This window comes from Hippoglossus hippoglossus, chromosome 11, assembly GCF_009819705.1.
Source record: "Hippoglossus hippoglossus isolate fHipHip1 chromosome 11, fHipHip1.pri, whole genome shotgun sequence".
NCBI classification, from domain to species: domain Eukaryota; kingdom Metazoa; phylum Chordata; class Actinopteri; order Pleuronectiformes; family Pleuronectidae; genus Hippoglossus; species Hippoglossus hippoglossus.
In genome coordinates, this window is record NC_047161.1 from 21,240,583 (window position 1) to 21,252,710 (window position 12,128).

A 12,128-nucleotide genomic window follows, 5' to 3' on the forward strand; every position below is an offset into this window, starting at 1 on the left:
TCAAATTGAAAAAGCAACACAAGACAACAGAAAAAAATGTATATCAAGAAATTAAAAAAGTTGGATAGAGAATACAGATAAATGAGAAATTAAAGATTGAAAGTAACAGGCAGAGGGAAACAGAAATGTCTTCAGCACTGATTTAAAAGAAGAGTTGTGGTGGACCTTCAGTTCTCCGGGAGCTTGTTTCACAAATGTGGAGCATAACAACTGAACGCTGCCTCTCCAGGTTTAGTTTTGACTCTGGGGACAGAAAGCAGAACCTGTTCCAGACGACCTGAGGGTTATGGATCGCTAATAACGTAGCAATAGATCAGAAATGTATTGAGAGACCTGTGAACACTCCATTAAGATAAATGCATGGATACGTTTTTCTAAATCCTGCTGAGATACAAGTCCTTTAACATAGATCAGGAAAGGACCTAAATGTTGTTGTGTTGACTCTTACCACTGGTGAATAAGGTGCTGTGTTTATGTGCACACCTGGATCTAGACACTGTAATAAAGAGCCATGAATGACATACACTGAAGTTTGCATCTGTATTGAGTCAGACTGCATCCAACTCTGAAAACTAGCTTCAATTAGCATCAGCATAAATATGCAAAGGTCAGGAGTGTCTGTGAATAAAGCTGCTGCCATCTGTGCCCAACAATGAACCTTCTTGGAAAGTCACTCACATCCTCTCCTCTCGACATCTTGATACAAAGTCAGAATCACCTTGATCCACCATGTGATTCCCTGGGCTTTTAATATAATCCTGCTGTGCCTCATGATGTATAATACATCTTTAGAGCAGTGATCACTGTGTCTCCTCTGATTAAAAACCTTCACTGCACACATTTTACTTTCCTGTCGCGTGGGAGTCTGATCCACTGTCTGTGGTTGTGCATCTTTTGGTTCTTGTACAGTCATGTAGACAAGCACATAGATTTACAATATTTTCACGATGCATCCTGAAATCTCAACAATCAAAACTATAATTTTCATATACTTACTAAAACACATTCCTCTGTGTGGAAATGGATTTTAATCGTTTTCAGCGTACTGTATGTTTTGGTCTTGTGACCATATCCCTGGAATATACCTGTTATATATCAAAATACATTTTTAATCTCATGATAAAATACACAATACTGACCATAGTTCAGAATTATGTGTCCATTCACTTGCACAGATGTGTACAGAAGGGAATTTGAATATAACTACATTTTTGAGTTTGACGTAGTCATTTACACATTTCGTTTCGCTTTGCCATGGTTTATTCCAGAAGCATTAAATAAATCAGTCTCAGAGACATAAACCTGCCGTTAATTCACATATGAAGACCTGGAAAAGCGGTTTCTTGTTTTGTCAGCACACACAGACATAAGTAATGGGAATAATCTGAAAGATGATAGAATCACATTACATTTCATTTTGGGCTTTAATAAGAGATAAATCTCACAAATACTTACTTCTGTTATACAGATACAAACATATGTGAGGTCAACTGGTTGTGTACAGGTATCAAAGTCAATAAATGGTCATTTTTTGGTTTTGTTTACATTCATGTTTAATTTTATATTACATGTTTTGTATCTGTCTTAATATCTTAGGACGTTTACCATAACACGTTATCCTTTGGATCCAGTGTCCAGATCCATAAATAAATCACAAGTATTTATTGTAACTCAGGAATGTAGGTACACACTGCATTTCCACTGGTTTATACACTTTAATGAGATCTATTACGAATGCAAATTTGCTCTGTGTCCTTAAGAAAATAATTCATAGAGTCAACATTTCATTAGACAAAAGGAAATAAAACACCCGGAGAGGGTTAAGTCCAGAGAAGTGTTTCAGCTGTAAATGGGCTCTGGTAGGCTGGATGTCACATGTTCCTGCTCAACAGAGAGGTCAGCTGACTGCCAATGACACTCGATCAGAGCGTCATACAGCTCTTCACTGTGCTCCATGAACTTCCTGTTGGCCTCCACCACATCCAGCCCTGGACTGGGGTCTGCAACACAGGTGGATGGATGGTTACAAAGTGCAAAGGTTTGGCCAACCCTGCTTGTTTTTTGTTAAATTGTTGACATTAAAAGAAGAAAATACATTCCCTGCAGCAAAAAGGATTTCTTTAAATGTTAATTACTTGTTACTTTTAATTTCATGATAAAGGGCCAAAGGAGCTTCGACATAGTACTGAGTTAAGGGTACTTTAATTAGGGTTCATACACATTTTATGACTTTTCATGCCTTATGGCCACATTTTCATGACCACACATTTCCTGAATCATTTGTGTATCCAGTGGCATTAAAAACTTTAGGTACCCCATGTCAAAATATTTGTGAATACTGAATTGCTGAGCAATCTGTTTCCTTCGGCTTCCAGTCTTTATGCTATTATAGGCTAACCACCACAACCTCTCCAGCTCTGTATTTAACACTGATGAATATCCAGCTAAAATTCTCACCCTGTGGAATCAAGTGAATAGATGTAAACTATTCCTTTGAGTATTTATTTTAAGAAAATGAATATTTTATTGTGGGGGCTGTTTGCTAAAAGTATTTCAGGTTATATAATCACTGTTTAAATGACATTGCTTTTCTACAAATTGTACCAAAGGAGGTATGCTTGAATAGGCTGAATTATGCATTAAAACACTTGAAATTCTGGATTGACAATAAGGTAAAACAGTATGGAATGGTCATGGGACTTGACAGACAACACCATCAGAAAACTAACAGATATATATGTAAATAATAAACAATAAACAGCAATCATTAGCAGCCCCCAATCCCGATACCAACCTTCAAGTCCATCATCCTCCTCAACAGCTTCACTCTCCTAAAAAAATGAATGAATAAATAAATGTTAGAATGACTCATGTCTGTTATTGATGACTAATGACCATATGTGTTAACACAGAGAGAGCTCACCTGTGGTGGAGGATATTGTGTGTAATCATACTGCTGCTGATAGTTGTACCCATACCCTCCTCCAGTCTGATCATAGCCCCAGGGAGAGTAATAGCCAGTGTATGGCTGCTGCTGGTACTGGTTGTACTGGTCATAGTTGTTTCTGTAACCTGAGGTCGACTGCCATGATTTTTCTGAGTGTTGATTCTGCTGCTGCTGCTGTCGGTTCCTTAAACTCACAGAGGAGCAAGAGACACACAGATGAACTCCACCAAATAATTCTGCTTGTGCTCCAGGCACAGACTAATCCACTGGCTTGAAAAAAAAGTCGTGATGACTTGGAGAAGAACTCACTTGTTAGCAGCCAGGCTCAGTCTCAGAGGTTTACTACCCAGTCCCATAGCACCCTGGCACTCCTCTAACGCCCGCTTCTGCAGCCGCTCATCGGGGAACTGAACAAAGCCACAGCCCCTACAGGGAGACACAGACACAGGGTTATTACAGAGCTCCCCTGAAAACCACCAAAGTTTCAGTTGACCTCAAAAGAACATTCTTATAGCATTGCAAATGCTGCTATGACTAATCACATTAAGAAATAATATTTCCGTGGCCAGTCATCTGTAGAGCTGGAGCACAGAGCCTCAAGACACAAAGCTGTCCAAAAGCTTCCAGTCTGGACAGGATCTGCACCAATTACATCCAACAATATATAGTATAATATAAAGTAGGGCTGCACGATATATCGGAAATCTATCGTCATCACGATATCAATGTGCGTGATAGACGTATCGCAAAAGACTGCAAAAACTGCGATAATTAATGATCCATGTGCCACATATTTACGCTCTGCAGAGGATGGAGCCCTGCTGCCCTAGATGACACATGAAAGACATTCAGATCATTGACGGGGTTTTCTGTCAATGAATCATTGTCGGAAGAAGAGAATAAGAAGAGTAAACAGAGAATTTGAAAACAGAGAATTTGACAGAGCAACGCGGCTCCGTCAAATCTCGCTCCACCTCCTCCAACTACATTTTACTGTGGAATCTTCTAGTGATCCCGTTTGTCCTGGGTCAGATTCATCAATATAGGCGGTTGATTACGTAAAAGAATTATGAAGCTTATTTATGATCCAAGGACCTGAGGGAAGTAACAGTGCACAGACGCTTTTTTTCCTCTCTCTCAAAAGTTTATTTGTTTATCGATACAATATCAACACTGATCATCACATAATGATCGATTCTTTTATTAATGAATTAAATCTTTATTCAGAGCAGTGCGTTCATCAGCAGCTCGCTCTTTTCCTCTCTCTCTCTTCCTTGCTCTCTCACCCACACAGTGCGATCGGACATGTGTGTAAAATTAAATGTTGTATTTAAGATGGCAGAGAATAAAAAGAGATTCCATTATGTAGAAGACACTGACGAAGATGTCAAGAGAGCTTTTGCTAATAAGGGCCAATGCCATTAACGATGTGCTGAAAACACATACATGTGATCTACGGTCTCCACTGTGGAGATTTCTGTGTAGTTGTGAACGCAGAGAATCTCCTGCTATGTTGTTCATGTGTGAAATGCAAACTCCTGACAAAGTCCAGACCCAAATGCACAGAAATCCTGCAGAGCTCCCGTCTGAAAACAGCTTTAGTAAGGTCCAGACTACTATCAAAGAGAAACTAAAAGTTCCAACAATGAGCAAGCACTTTTGAGTGTGGAGAGAAAAAACTATTAACAGGAAGAAACCTATAACAGAACCAGACTCAATGTGGGCAGCCATCTGCCTGGACTGGTGGGGGTGAGCAGAGAAAAATGGGGAGAGAGGAGAGGTGGGAGGAAAGAGAGAGGGGACATTGTGACATCATGACCTGTTAATACTCACTTAGAGTTGCCCATGCTGTCCAGCACTACTTTCCCACCCCTGCAGGTAGGGTAGCGGTTGTAAAAGAACTCATAAAGCATCCCATCATCCACCTCTGGAGTTAGATCTCCCACGAACAGAGAATACAGCTGACTGACAAGAGAACACAGGCTTAAATTACAGTCAACAATAATTATTACCTTCATTTAAATGGCACCTTTCAAAACACAGTTATAACGAGATTTACAGATGAAAAAATAAAGAATAAAATCAAAAGCATACATCTGAAACAAGGTACAGAAAAAGTGAGATTTCAGGCTGCGTCCACACTAATCCACAACTATATGCATGTCTCAGAAATAATCTCCATCCATACCAAGACACCTGAAAATGCATTATCACATGATCATTAACATACACTGGGCATGTGTGTGCTGATGTAATCAGGTTGTCTAATCTGCAGTTGTTGCTTAGAGTCAGAAAATACTAAAGACACAGAACAGCAATGGGATCTCTTTTCTTAAAGTGAAGATGAGGTGCTACTGTTGCTGACAGTAAGTGTTGTTTTGCCAGTAGTCAAATTGTGACTGATAAGAACCAATCAGGAAGAAGAATGTGGGCATTTGACACATTGTTTCCAAATATCTCTGCTCGTCCAGACTAAAACACAAACCCAGAGATATCAAACTAAAATGGGGCCAGCAGAGTTTCCAAAAGCTTTTGGGGGGGGGGCTTGAAAACTAAGGAGTAGTGTGAATGCCAGGAATAAATGTGGCTGAAGTGATGTGTTTTTAAAAAAAAAAAAAAAACAGTGTGGACGTAGCCTTAATAGACGTTGAAACTGCTTCTCTAGTTGGACTCACCCACTGTCTTGTTTCCCAAAGTTGGCTCTGTTTAACTTGAATCTTGTGGGCTGTGAGAGAGAGAGAGAGAGAGAGAGAGAGAGAGAGAGAGAGAGAGAGAGATGCAAGTTCCCATAAGTGTCTCCATCAACCAGGATAAGAAAAAATAACACAGCTACTGTGGATGAAAAATGCTCTTCATACCGGATTGGCTCCTGGTAAAGCTTTTCCATTGATTTTGCGGAGACACCTCTCAGCTGTGGCCTCATCCGTCATCTCCACAAAACAGTATCCCAGGGCACCCCTGGATGACAAACCACTTAAAAATCAGAATAAAATAACTGTAAAATGGACAGCTGCTTGTAGATAACATTCTCACCCCGTCATCTTGTTTCGTAAGATCCGCACATTGACCACCTGCTCCCCCATCGTGGAAAAGGCTCGGATGATAAACTTCTCGTCCATGTAGGAGTCCAGCTACAGCGCAACAGAAAAACATACTGAAACCAAGAGCTCAGCGATCATTCAGTAAAGACAGAGGTTTGCAGAGAACTGATAGAAACATCAGTTTGAGATCATTTTCACGTGTGTGAAAACTATTTTATATAGTAAAAGGATGATATCCATTAAAAATGTATGTTGGACTATCAAAACAAAGTTTTCACAAATCTAACAGGGGGTCTGAAACAGTCTTGAGGTTTGTCCAAGCTGTTCTTGTCCAGGTTTAACAAATCTAAATATAATGATGTTAGATTTTCACACTTTCCCCAGGTGTCACATAGAATAAATATAATACAGATCTAATTCATCTTGTTGACAGATACAAGCCCAGAGAGGGTTGATGCAGATTTGCTCAATGCGTCCGATGGACACAAAAGGTTTTCCACTGTTTTACTGAACGTTTCCTTTGAACTAGTCTTACCCTGGTGTAGGTTCTAATAGACTTTAAAGGGGACATAGCATGCAAATTCCACTTTGTTAGTGCTTCTACAGGTTAATGTGGGTATCTGGCATGTCTACCAACCCAAAAACTCTGGGGAAAAAACACTTGCGCGTTTTGTTATGGTTCCTCTAAGTCAGAAACGTCATGCTTGAGCGACTCGATTGCGCTTCCTGGGTTTTGTGTCGTAACAAGGAACTGGAAGTCTCCCTACATGACCTTGGCCCACCCCCCACCTCATCCCCCCACACTCATTACGCCGGGTTTACACCGGAGGCAGCGCAGCGCCGTTCCCAAGCGCGCAGCCGCCTGGCTGTTCACACAGGAGGCGCATTTCTCCGCGCCGGTCAGCCCGCGATTCTGCTTTCTCCGCTTGTTGTTGTACCCGTTGAATGTCGGGGTTCGGGGGTAAATGATGGTCTTCATAGCCCCCCCCCCCCACCTCTCTTTCTCTCTCTGTCTGTCTGCTTGTGTGCTTGTAGTGGATGGGCAGAGGGGGACATTTAATTATGTGATTGGGAAAATTAAAACTCCAGGACAACAGAAGGGGAATACAAAGTATGGGATGCATATTTGATAATTTATATCATATAAAATATGTAATTTATATCGTTTAAAATCATGGGGGGAGAGGGGGGAGGGGGGAGCTGGCTCATTAGCATTTAAAGGAACAGGCACTCAAAACAGGTCACTCTGTGGAGGGCTGTTTTATACAGGGTAAAAAGGGTGCTGTTTTAAATGATCCTTGTGGTATTTTGACCAAAGTATGTTACAGACATTTCATTAAGACCCCAAGGAACCATATCAACTTGTGGTAAAATGGGCATACAATGTCCCCTTTAATAACTGCCTCCCTGTAGGACAAGCTCTCCTGCCGCATTGGAGGAGGTGAACTGAGGATGCTCACTTTGCTAAATGCCTTCACACGTGTTACTTCACTATTGTGTTCACCAAACAAGCAGGATTCACCAGCAGTCTGTAAGACACTGTATACTGACAAGCACGACGCAGCTACGGTGCTTATCTGCTACAGGAACAACGCGCAGGGCTAATGCTTACGCAGCTAACAAGGCTAACATTTAACGAAATGTCGCAACAAAAGAATGTGAACAACTCACGTTCCCCATCCATAACGTGCTCATGGTGCTGGTGAAGATGTGACTGGTTAAAGTGAACCTTAGACTGTGATTCACGCTGAAACTTCTACGATGCTCATAATAATGCTAGCTAACCAGAGCGTGAAGCTACACCAACACTTCTTCTTTGGGTTAGCGCGAATGAGTGCGTCTTCTTCTGCTTATTTACGGCTTTATTGGCGGTGGGCAAACAACGATTTGGTGCATTACCGCCACCAGCTGGTACGGAGTGTGAATATTTATTCAATTAGGTTACACAATTATCTAAATTATATTTGTAATTCTAAGATAATGAAACAGTATTCGATCACAATTTCTTTTTTGAGTTGTTTTGTAGGATATCTCTGAAATCAAAACTTACTTAAATCTTGCCAAGGTTTACAATTAGCTGCATTCTTTCTTGCTCATATTTCAGCCAGTGGACTATGACATGATGAACTGTTTCTTCTTACCCACAATAATCACATTTAAACCTCTGCTTTACTGAAGCTGACTGACACATCAGTGGAGCTATTTTTGAGAGCTTTACTCTCTAGGAAATATGACAACCTTTCTGTTACCATTCACTCTATGGTGTTGCATAAACGGGAAGTTAAGGCAATAGCGCTATAGCTGGAAGGATCTGAGGGTTATTTTGTAGGTTTTAGAACAGGTACCATTATTGCTTGTTTCCACACTGGAAGTTGTCCAGTATCCCAAACCCGGTTAAACAGGCGTAATACTATGATCAGTGTATACACTAATAATTGCTTTCCTTAGCTCAAACAATATTGAAAAGCAGGTCTAAAGGATATCCTGATAGTTCTCTTTTCTGTAAAATCTTGGGATTCTTTATTAAGGTTCTGTTGCTTTAATGATTGGCCTCCTGTGTAAGATTATCTGAACTATGAACTTTCCTACATGTCCGAATGTTCTGCCTTTTCTAAGTGGTTGACAGACATTTTGTCCCCACTATTCATCACTGGTATTTCATAATTTCTTCTGACCCCCCCCCCCCCCCCCCCCCATTTTCCTGATCATTCCAGAGACATCTGACAGCTCTACTACTCTTGAAGAAGGTCTCTTCCAACACTACTACAGTATTGCATCCAAAATGTGCGTTTTTGTATTCTTATTGTTTTCCTTACTACTTCCTGGGCCCTATTGTACTGGATCAGAGCATCCTGAGAATTCACTTTTTTAAAAGTTGTCTAAATGCTTTATTCACAGCTTTTATGGCTTTCTGACATTTGCTATTCCACCAGGGCACACTCTTTGTACGGCTAGCTCCTGCACTCTTAGGGATCTTTTCCTTATTTAACAAATTGTCTATCTTACTCCTGTTAATTCTGATCCTTTGGAAAGCATCCCAATCAGCATCTCCCAACTTCCATCTAGGAATTTTCTTTCTCTTTCCATGACTAACATTGACTTTAGTCAATACAGGGTAGTGATTGCTATATTCTTTTTCACACTCCATGTGCTTACATCTGTTATTGAAATTGATACAAATGTTAGGTCAAGGGATGATTCCGTGTTTTCCCTGATATCATATCGGTTCTTTCCCGACTATTAATTCACACCAAACCGTGATCATCCATAAATTCTTCTGCAACTAAACCATTTGTATCTGGGCTATTGCTCCCTCATAACAAATTATGTGAATTGAAATCCCCACACCATATTACACTGTCTTGCAGTGATCCTCATCCCCAATATCCTGTAATATATTTTGATCTAGTTTCCCACAGGGATTATAATAATTTATATACACAATTGCTTCATGATCTGTCCATGTAAGTAGCTTTATACCTCATTCCATTTTGTATGAATGTTGCAACTCCTCCGCATTTACCAGATTACCTATCTTTTTTAATTGCAGTAAATCCCTTTATAATGAAATTTAACAGTGCTTTTAACCCAGTTTCCTGAATACAAAGTACATTAGGTTTCTCTCCCAAACTGTCAATATACTTTTGAAACTCTTGGCCATTTGCTCATGGCCAAGTTTCTTGCATTCCACTGAAGTATAATTAATAGGATTAAGAGGATCTAGCGCATGTCTCCGAGGATTGTGACTCTTCGTTAAAAATTTCAAACTATTTCCCATTGCAGCCCTTTTACATCAAGGTATTTCTCAGCTGATTTGACAATTATTTTGATTCTCTCATTTTAGCTTTTCTTCTGTGCGGAGCACTTCACTATCTTCACCATAAAGAGCAGAAAATCACTCTTATTCACTATCACAGTTTCCTCCTTCAACCTATCACATCTGTTTTCTTGTCTCTTTGTCCCAACTATCCTTTTGAATTGATACCTGTGTGTCTCCTGAAACCTTCTTTACTGGCTCTGCATAGCTGATTCTCTGGCCAACCTTGACCCACTGGACCTCCACTGGACCTCCACTGTTTTCTTACTGACCTCACACCGGTGATAAGCAGAGCTGTGTTCCCCTCCACAATTGCAACATTTCAGCATTCCCCTCAGCACATTTGTCATACCCATGGTCTCCTCCACATCTACCACACCTTTGCTTTCCCTTGCACAGACGCCACATGACCAAAAATCGAAGCATCTGAGGGGTGGAGGGATATATGGTCTAACATAATAACACATACACTATATCCAATGAAAATATTTTCTAGGAGTCTTTCCTCATTAAAGGTGATCATAACTGAGAGACTATCACTTTAAATCACATTTCTATTTGCTTTCAGACGTTTGACCTTACTCACTTTATCATTTGTTACATTTCATTTCACTTCATCTGCTGATACGTTTACCAGAATTCCTGTCACAACTCCTCTGACCAATTTCCTGCTAATAAAACATTGCACTTTTTTGCCATCTATATTATTCATCCTGATTGCTCTCCCTTGTTGTCCTCCATCCTTACATATAATCAGCAATTATCCGTTTTTCAATATCTTGGCACTCCAGTGTTGCCAACTGCCTTCCGTCCGCTAGCTCGCTGCGGGAACTCCAACAACCCTTTGACAGCTTCCGCCGCCCTTAGGTTCTGAACATCCCCCCCTCTACTGTTTGTTCTGAAAGGTCCCATTTTATCCTCATTTTGGTCCAGTTGTTCAGGTTGAGTAAAGTCTCTCTCATAATATTAAGGATTCCAGAAAGATATTATATGTTGATCTAATGTGTAAAACAGATATCGAAATAAGTCACAGAAGTCAATGAATTCACTCTATTGAAAAGCTATGTTGTCAGGGACCGAGTGAATAAGACATAAATATAAACAAAACCATCATATGCTGTGAGGCATTCAAAACATAAACTTTTAGTCAAAAACACATTTTGTGGTAAACACCAGATTAACAACCAATATAATGTTCATAATAAAAATGTATTTTACATCATCATCATCCAATCCAGGGTGATAATTACTTTCCTTCAAAGTTTTAAAAGGTTAAACAATCACAGAAAGAGGTCAGACCCTCAGTAACTACTGATCCAATTTATTTTGATTTTGTGGTAAAGTAAAAAAAATTAACGCATGTATTTAGTTTTTTTTTACATGTGCGTTTTTCCACTGAAAATTGAGTAAGAATTTGTCCGTGGTTTTAGATATATGCAAATGGGGAAAATATCACTATCTAGGTCCACCTGACAACTCACAGATCATTGGAGCTTCGTGTGAAAGACTTGAGCTGGCTATTATTAGAGTCTATTATTGCTAGTCAACCTTGAGTTGACTAGTGAACAGTCTTTACACCGGAGTGGAAAACCCACTATACGACCACACTGTTCTCTAGCTTTGTGCTCTGCTTTTGGCTCATCTCGCTTTTTATTACCTGCCCAGGATCATCCAGTCATTTCTGAATATGAGCCATGCTCAGCCTCTTTCAGTTTGGACTTCTATTGGGAATCTCGGCCTCAGAAACCAACTTCTCTACTTGAACCTGAACCTAATAATCAGCCTGCTTGTTCACATTCAACTCCTCTTCCTTTAGTTATTTTATTAAAGACATTGAAATGCTTTTTGTCTCAGTTCCCTGGTAAGAGTGCAGATATTACCAATTAACAGTAAATAAAAGAACTAACTAAAAGAGGGTAGGACATGCATGACAATTCCAGTAAATATCATGTTTGAAAACACAGGAAGAAGCTCATAAAATAACCCATGACTATAATGTACAAAAAGATGAAACACAGAAAAGATAGAGAAGGCTTGACTATACTCTCTTCAATGGGCAGCGGGTCTGATGGTGTTTGAGAGAAAAAGAAAAGAAAATCTGTGTTAACTGAAGTTTATTGACAATCACAACAACTGATTGAAGTCCACTTCCGGAAGAAGAGCATTGAAAAGTGCTAAGGAGAAACAGAAAAGAATTTACATATTCCACAGCAAACTAAACAACTGATTCTGGCTTCCAACACCTTCGAAGATTTTTTAAATATTGTTTATTTTTAAATTGATAACTTTATACCTATATAACCCCAGTGATTCGAATATGTGA

At 39.8% G+C, this 12,128-nt stretch overlaps 1 protein-coding gene across 4 annotated transcripts; it reads right to left on the bottom strand.

Moving 5' to 3' along the window:
• Positions 1-1,415: 1,415 nt before the first annotated feature.
• On the bottom strand, positions 1,416-7,841 carry LOC117771130 (tRNA selenocysteine 1-associated protein 1-like). 4 transcript variants are annotated; one of them, XM_034601220.1, is made up of 9 exons: positions 7,660-7,841; positions 5,981-6,078; positions 5,806-5,905; positions 5,623-5,672; positions 4,781-4,912; positions 3,257-3,373; positions 2,924-3,131; positions 2,795-2,831; positions 1,416-2,000 (listed from the first exon to the last, which is right to left on the bottom strand). In XM_034601220.1, the coding sequence occupies exons 1-9, from the start codon at positions 7,681-7,683 to the stop codon at positions 1,840-1,842; spliced, it is 927 nt and encodes a 308-aa protein (XP_034457111.1). In that variant the 5' UTR covers positions 7,684-7,841; the 3' UTR covers positions 1,416-1,839. The 4 variants fall into 4 exon arrangements, with proteins under 4 accessions (XP_034457111.1, XP_034457109.1, XP_034457108.1 ...); XM_034601218.1 differs by having other exon boundaries at positions 5,806-5,920; positions 7,660-7,831; XM_034601217.1 differs by having other exon boundaries at positions 2,924-3,137; positions 5,806-5,920; positions 7,660-7,827.
• Positions 7,842-12,128: the final 4,287 nt, after the last annotated feature.

What these genes read in the sequence shown, in the direction of transcription:
- LOC117771130 (XM_034601217.1), bottom strand. Translation starts at nt 7,683, where the DNA reads ATGAGCACGTTATGGATGGGGAAC. An exon ending in TTTGGGAAACAAGACAGTGG is followed by an intron (nt 4,913 to 5,622) that starts GTGAGTCCAACT and finishes TTCTCTTGTCAG; the next exon opens with TCAGCTGTATTCTCTGTTCG. An exon ending in CACAATATCCTCCACCACAG is followed by an intron (nt 2,832 to 2,923) that starts GTGAGCTCTCTC and finishes TCATTTTTTTAG; the next exon opens with GAGAGTGAAGCTGTTGAGGA.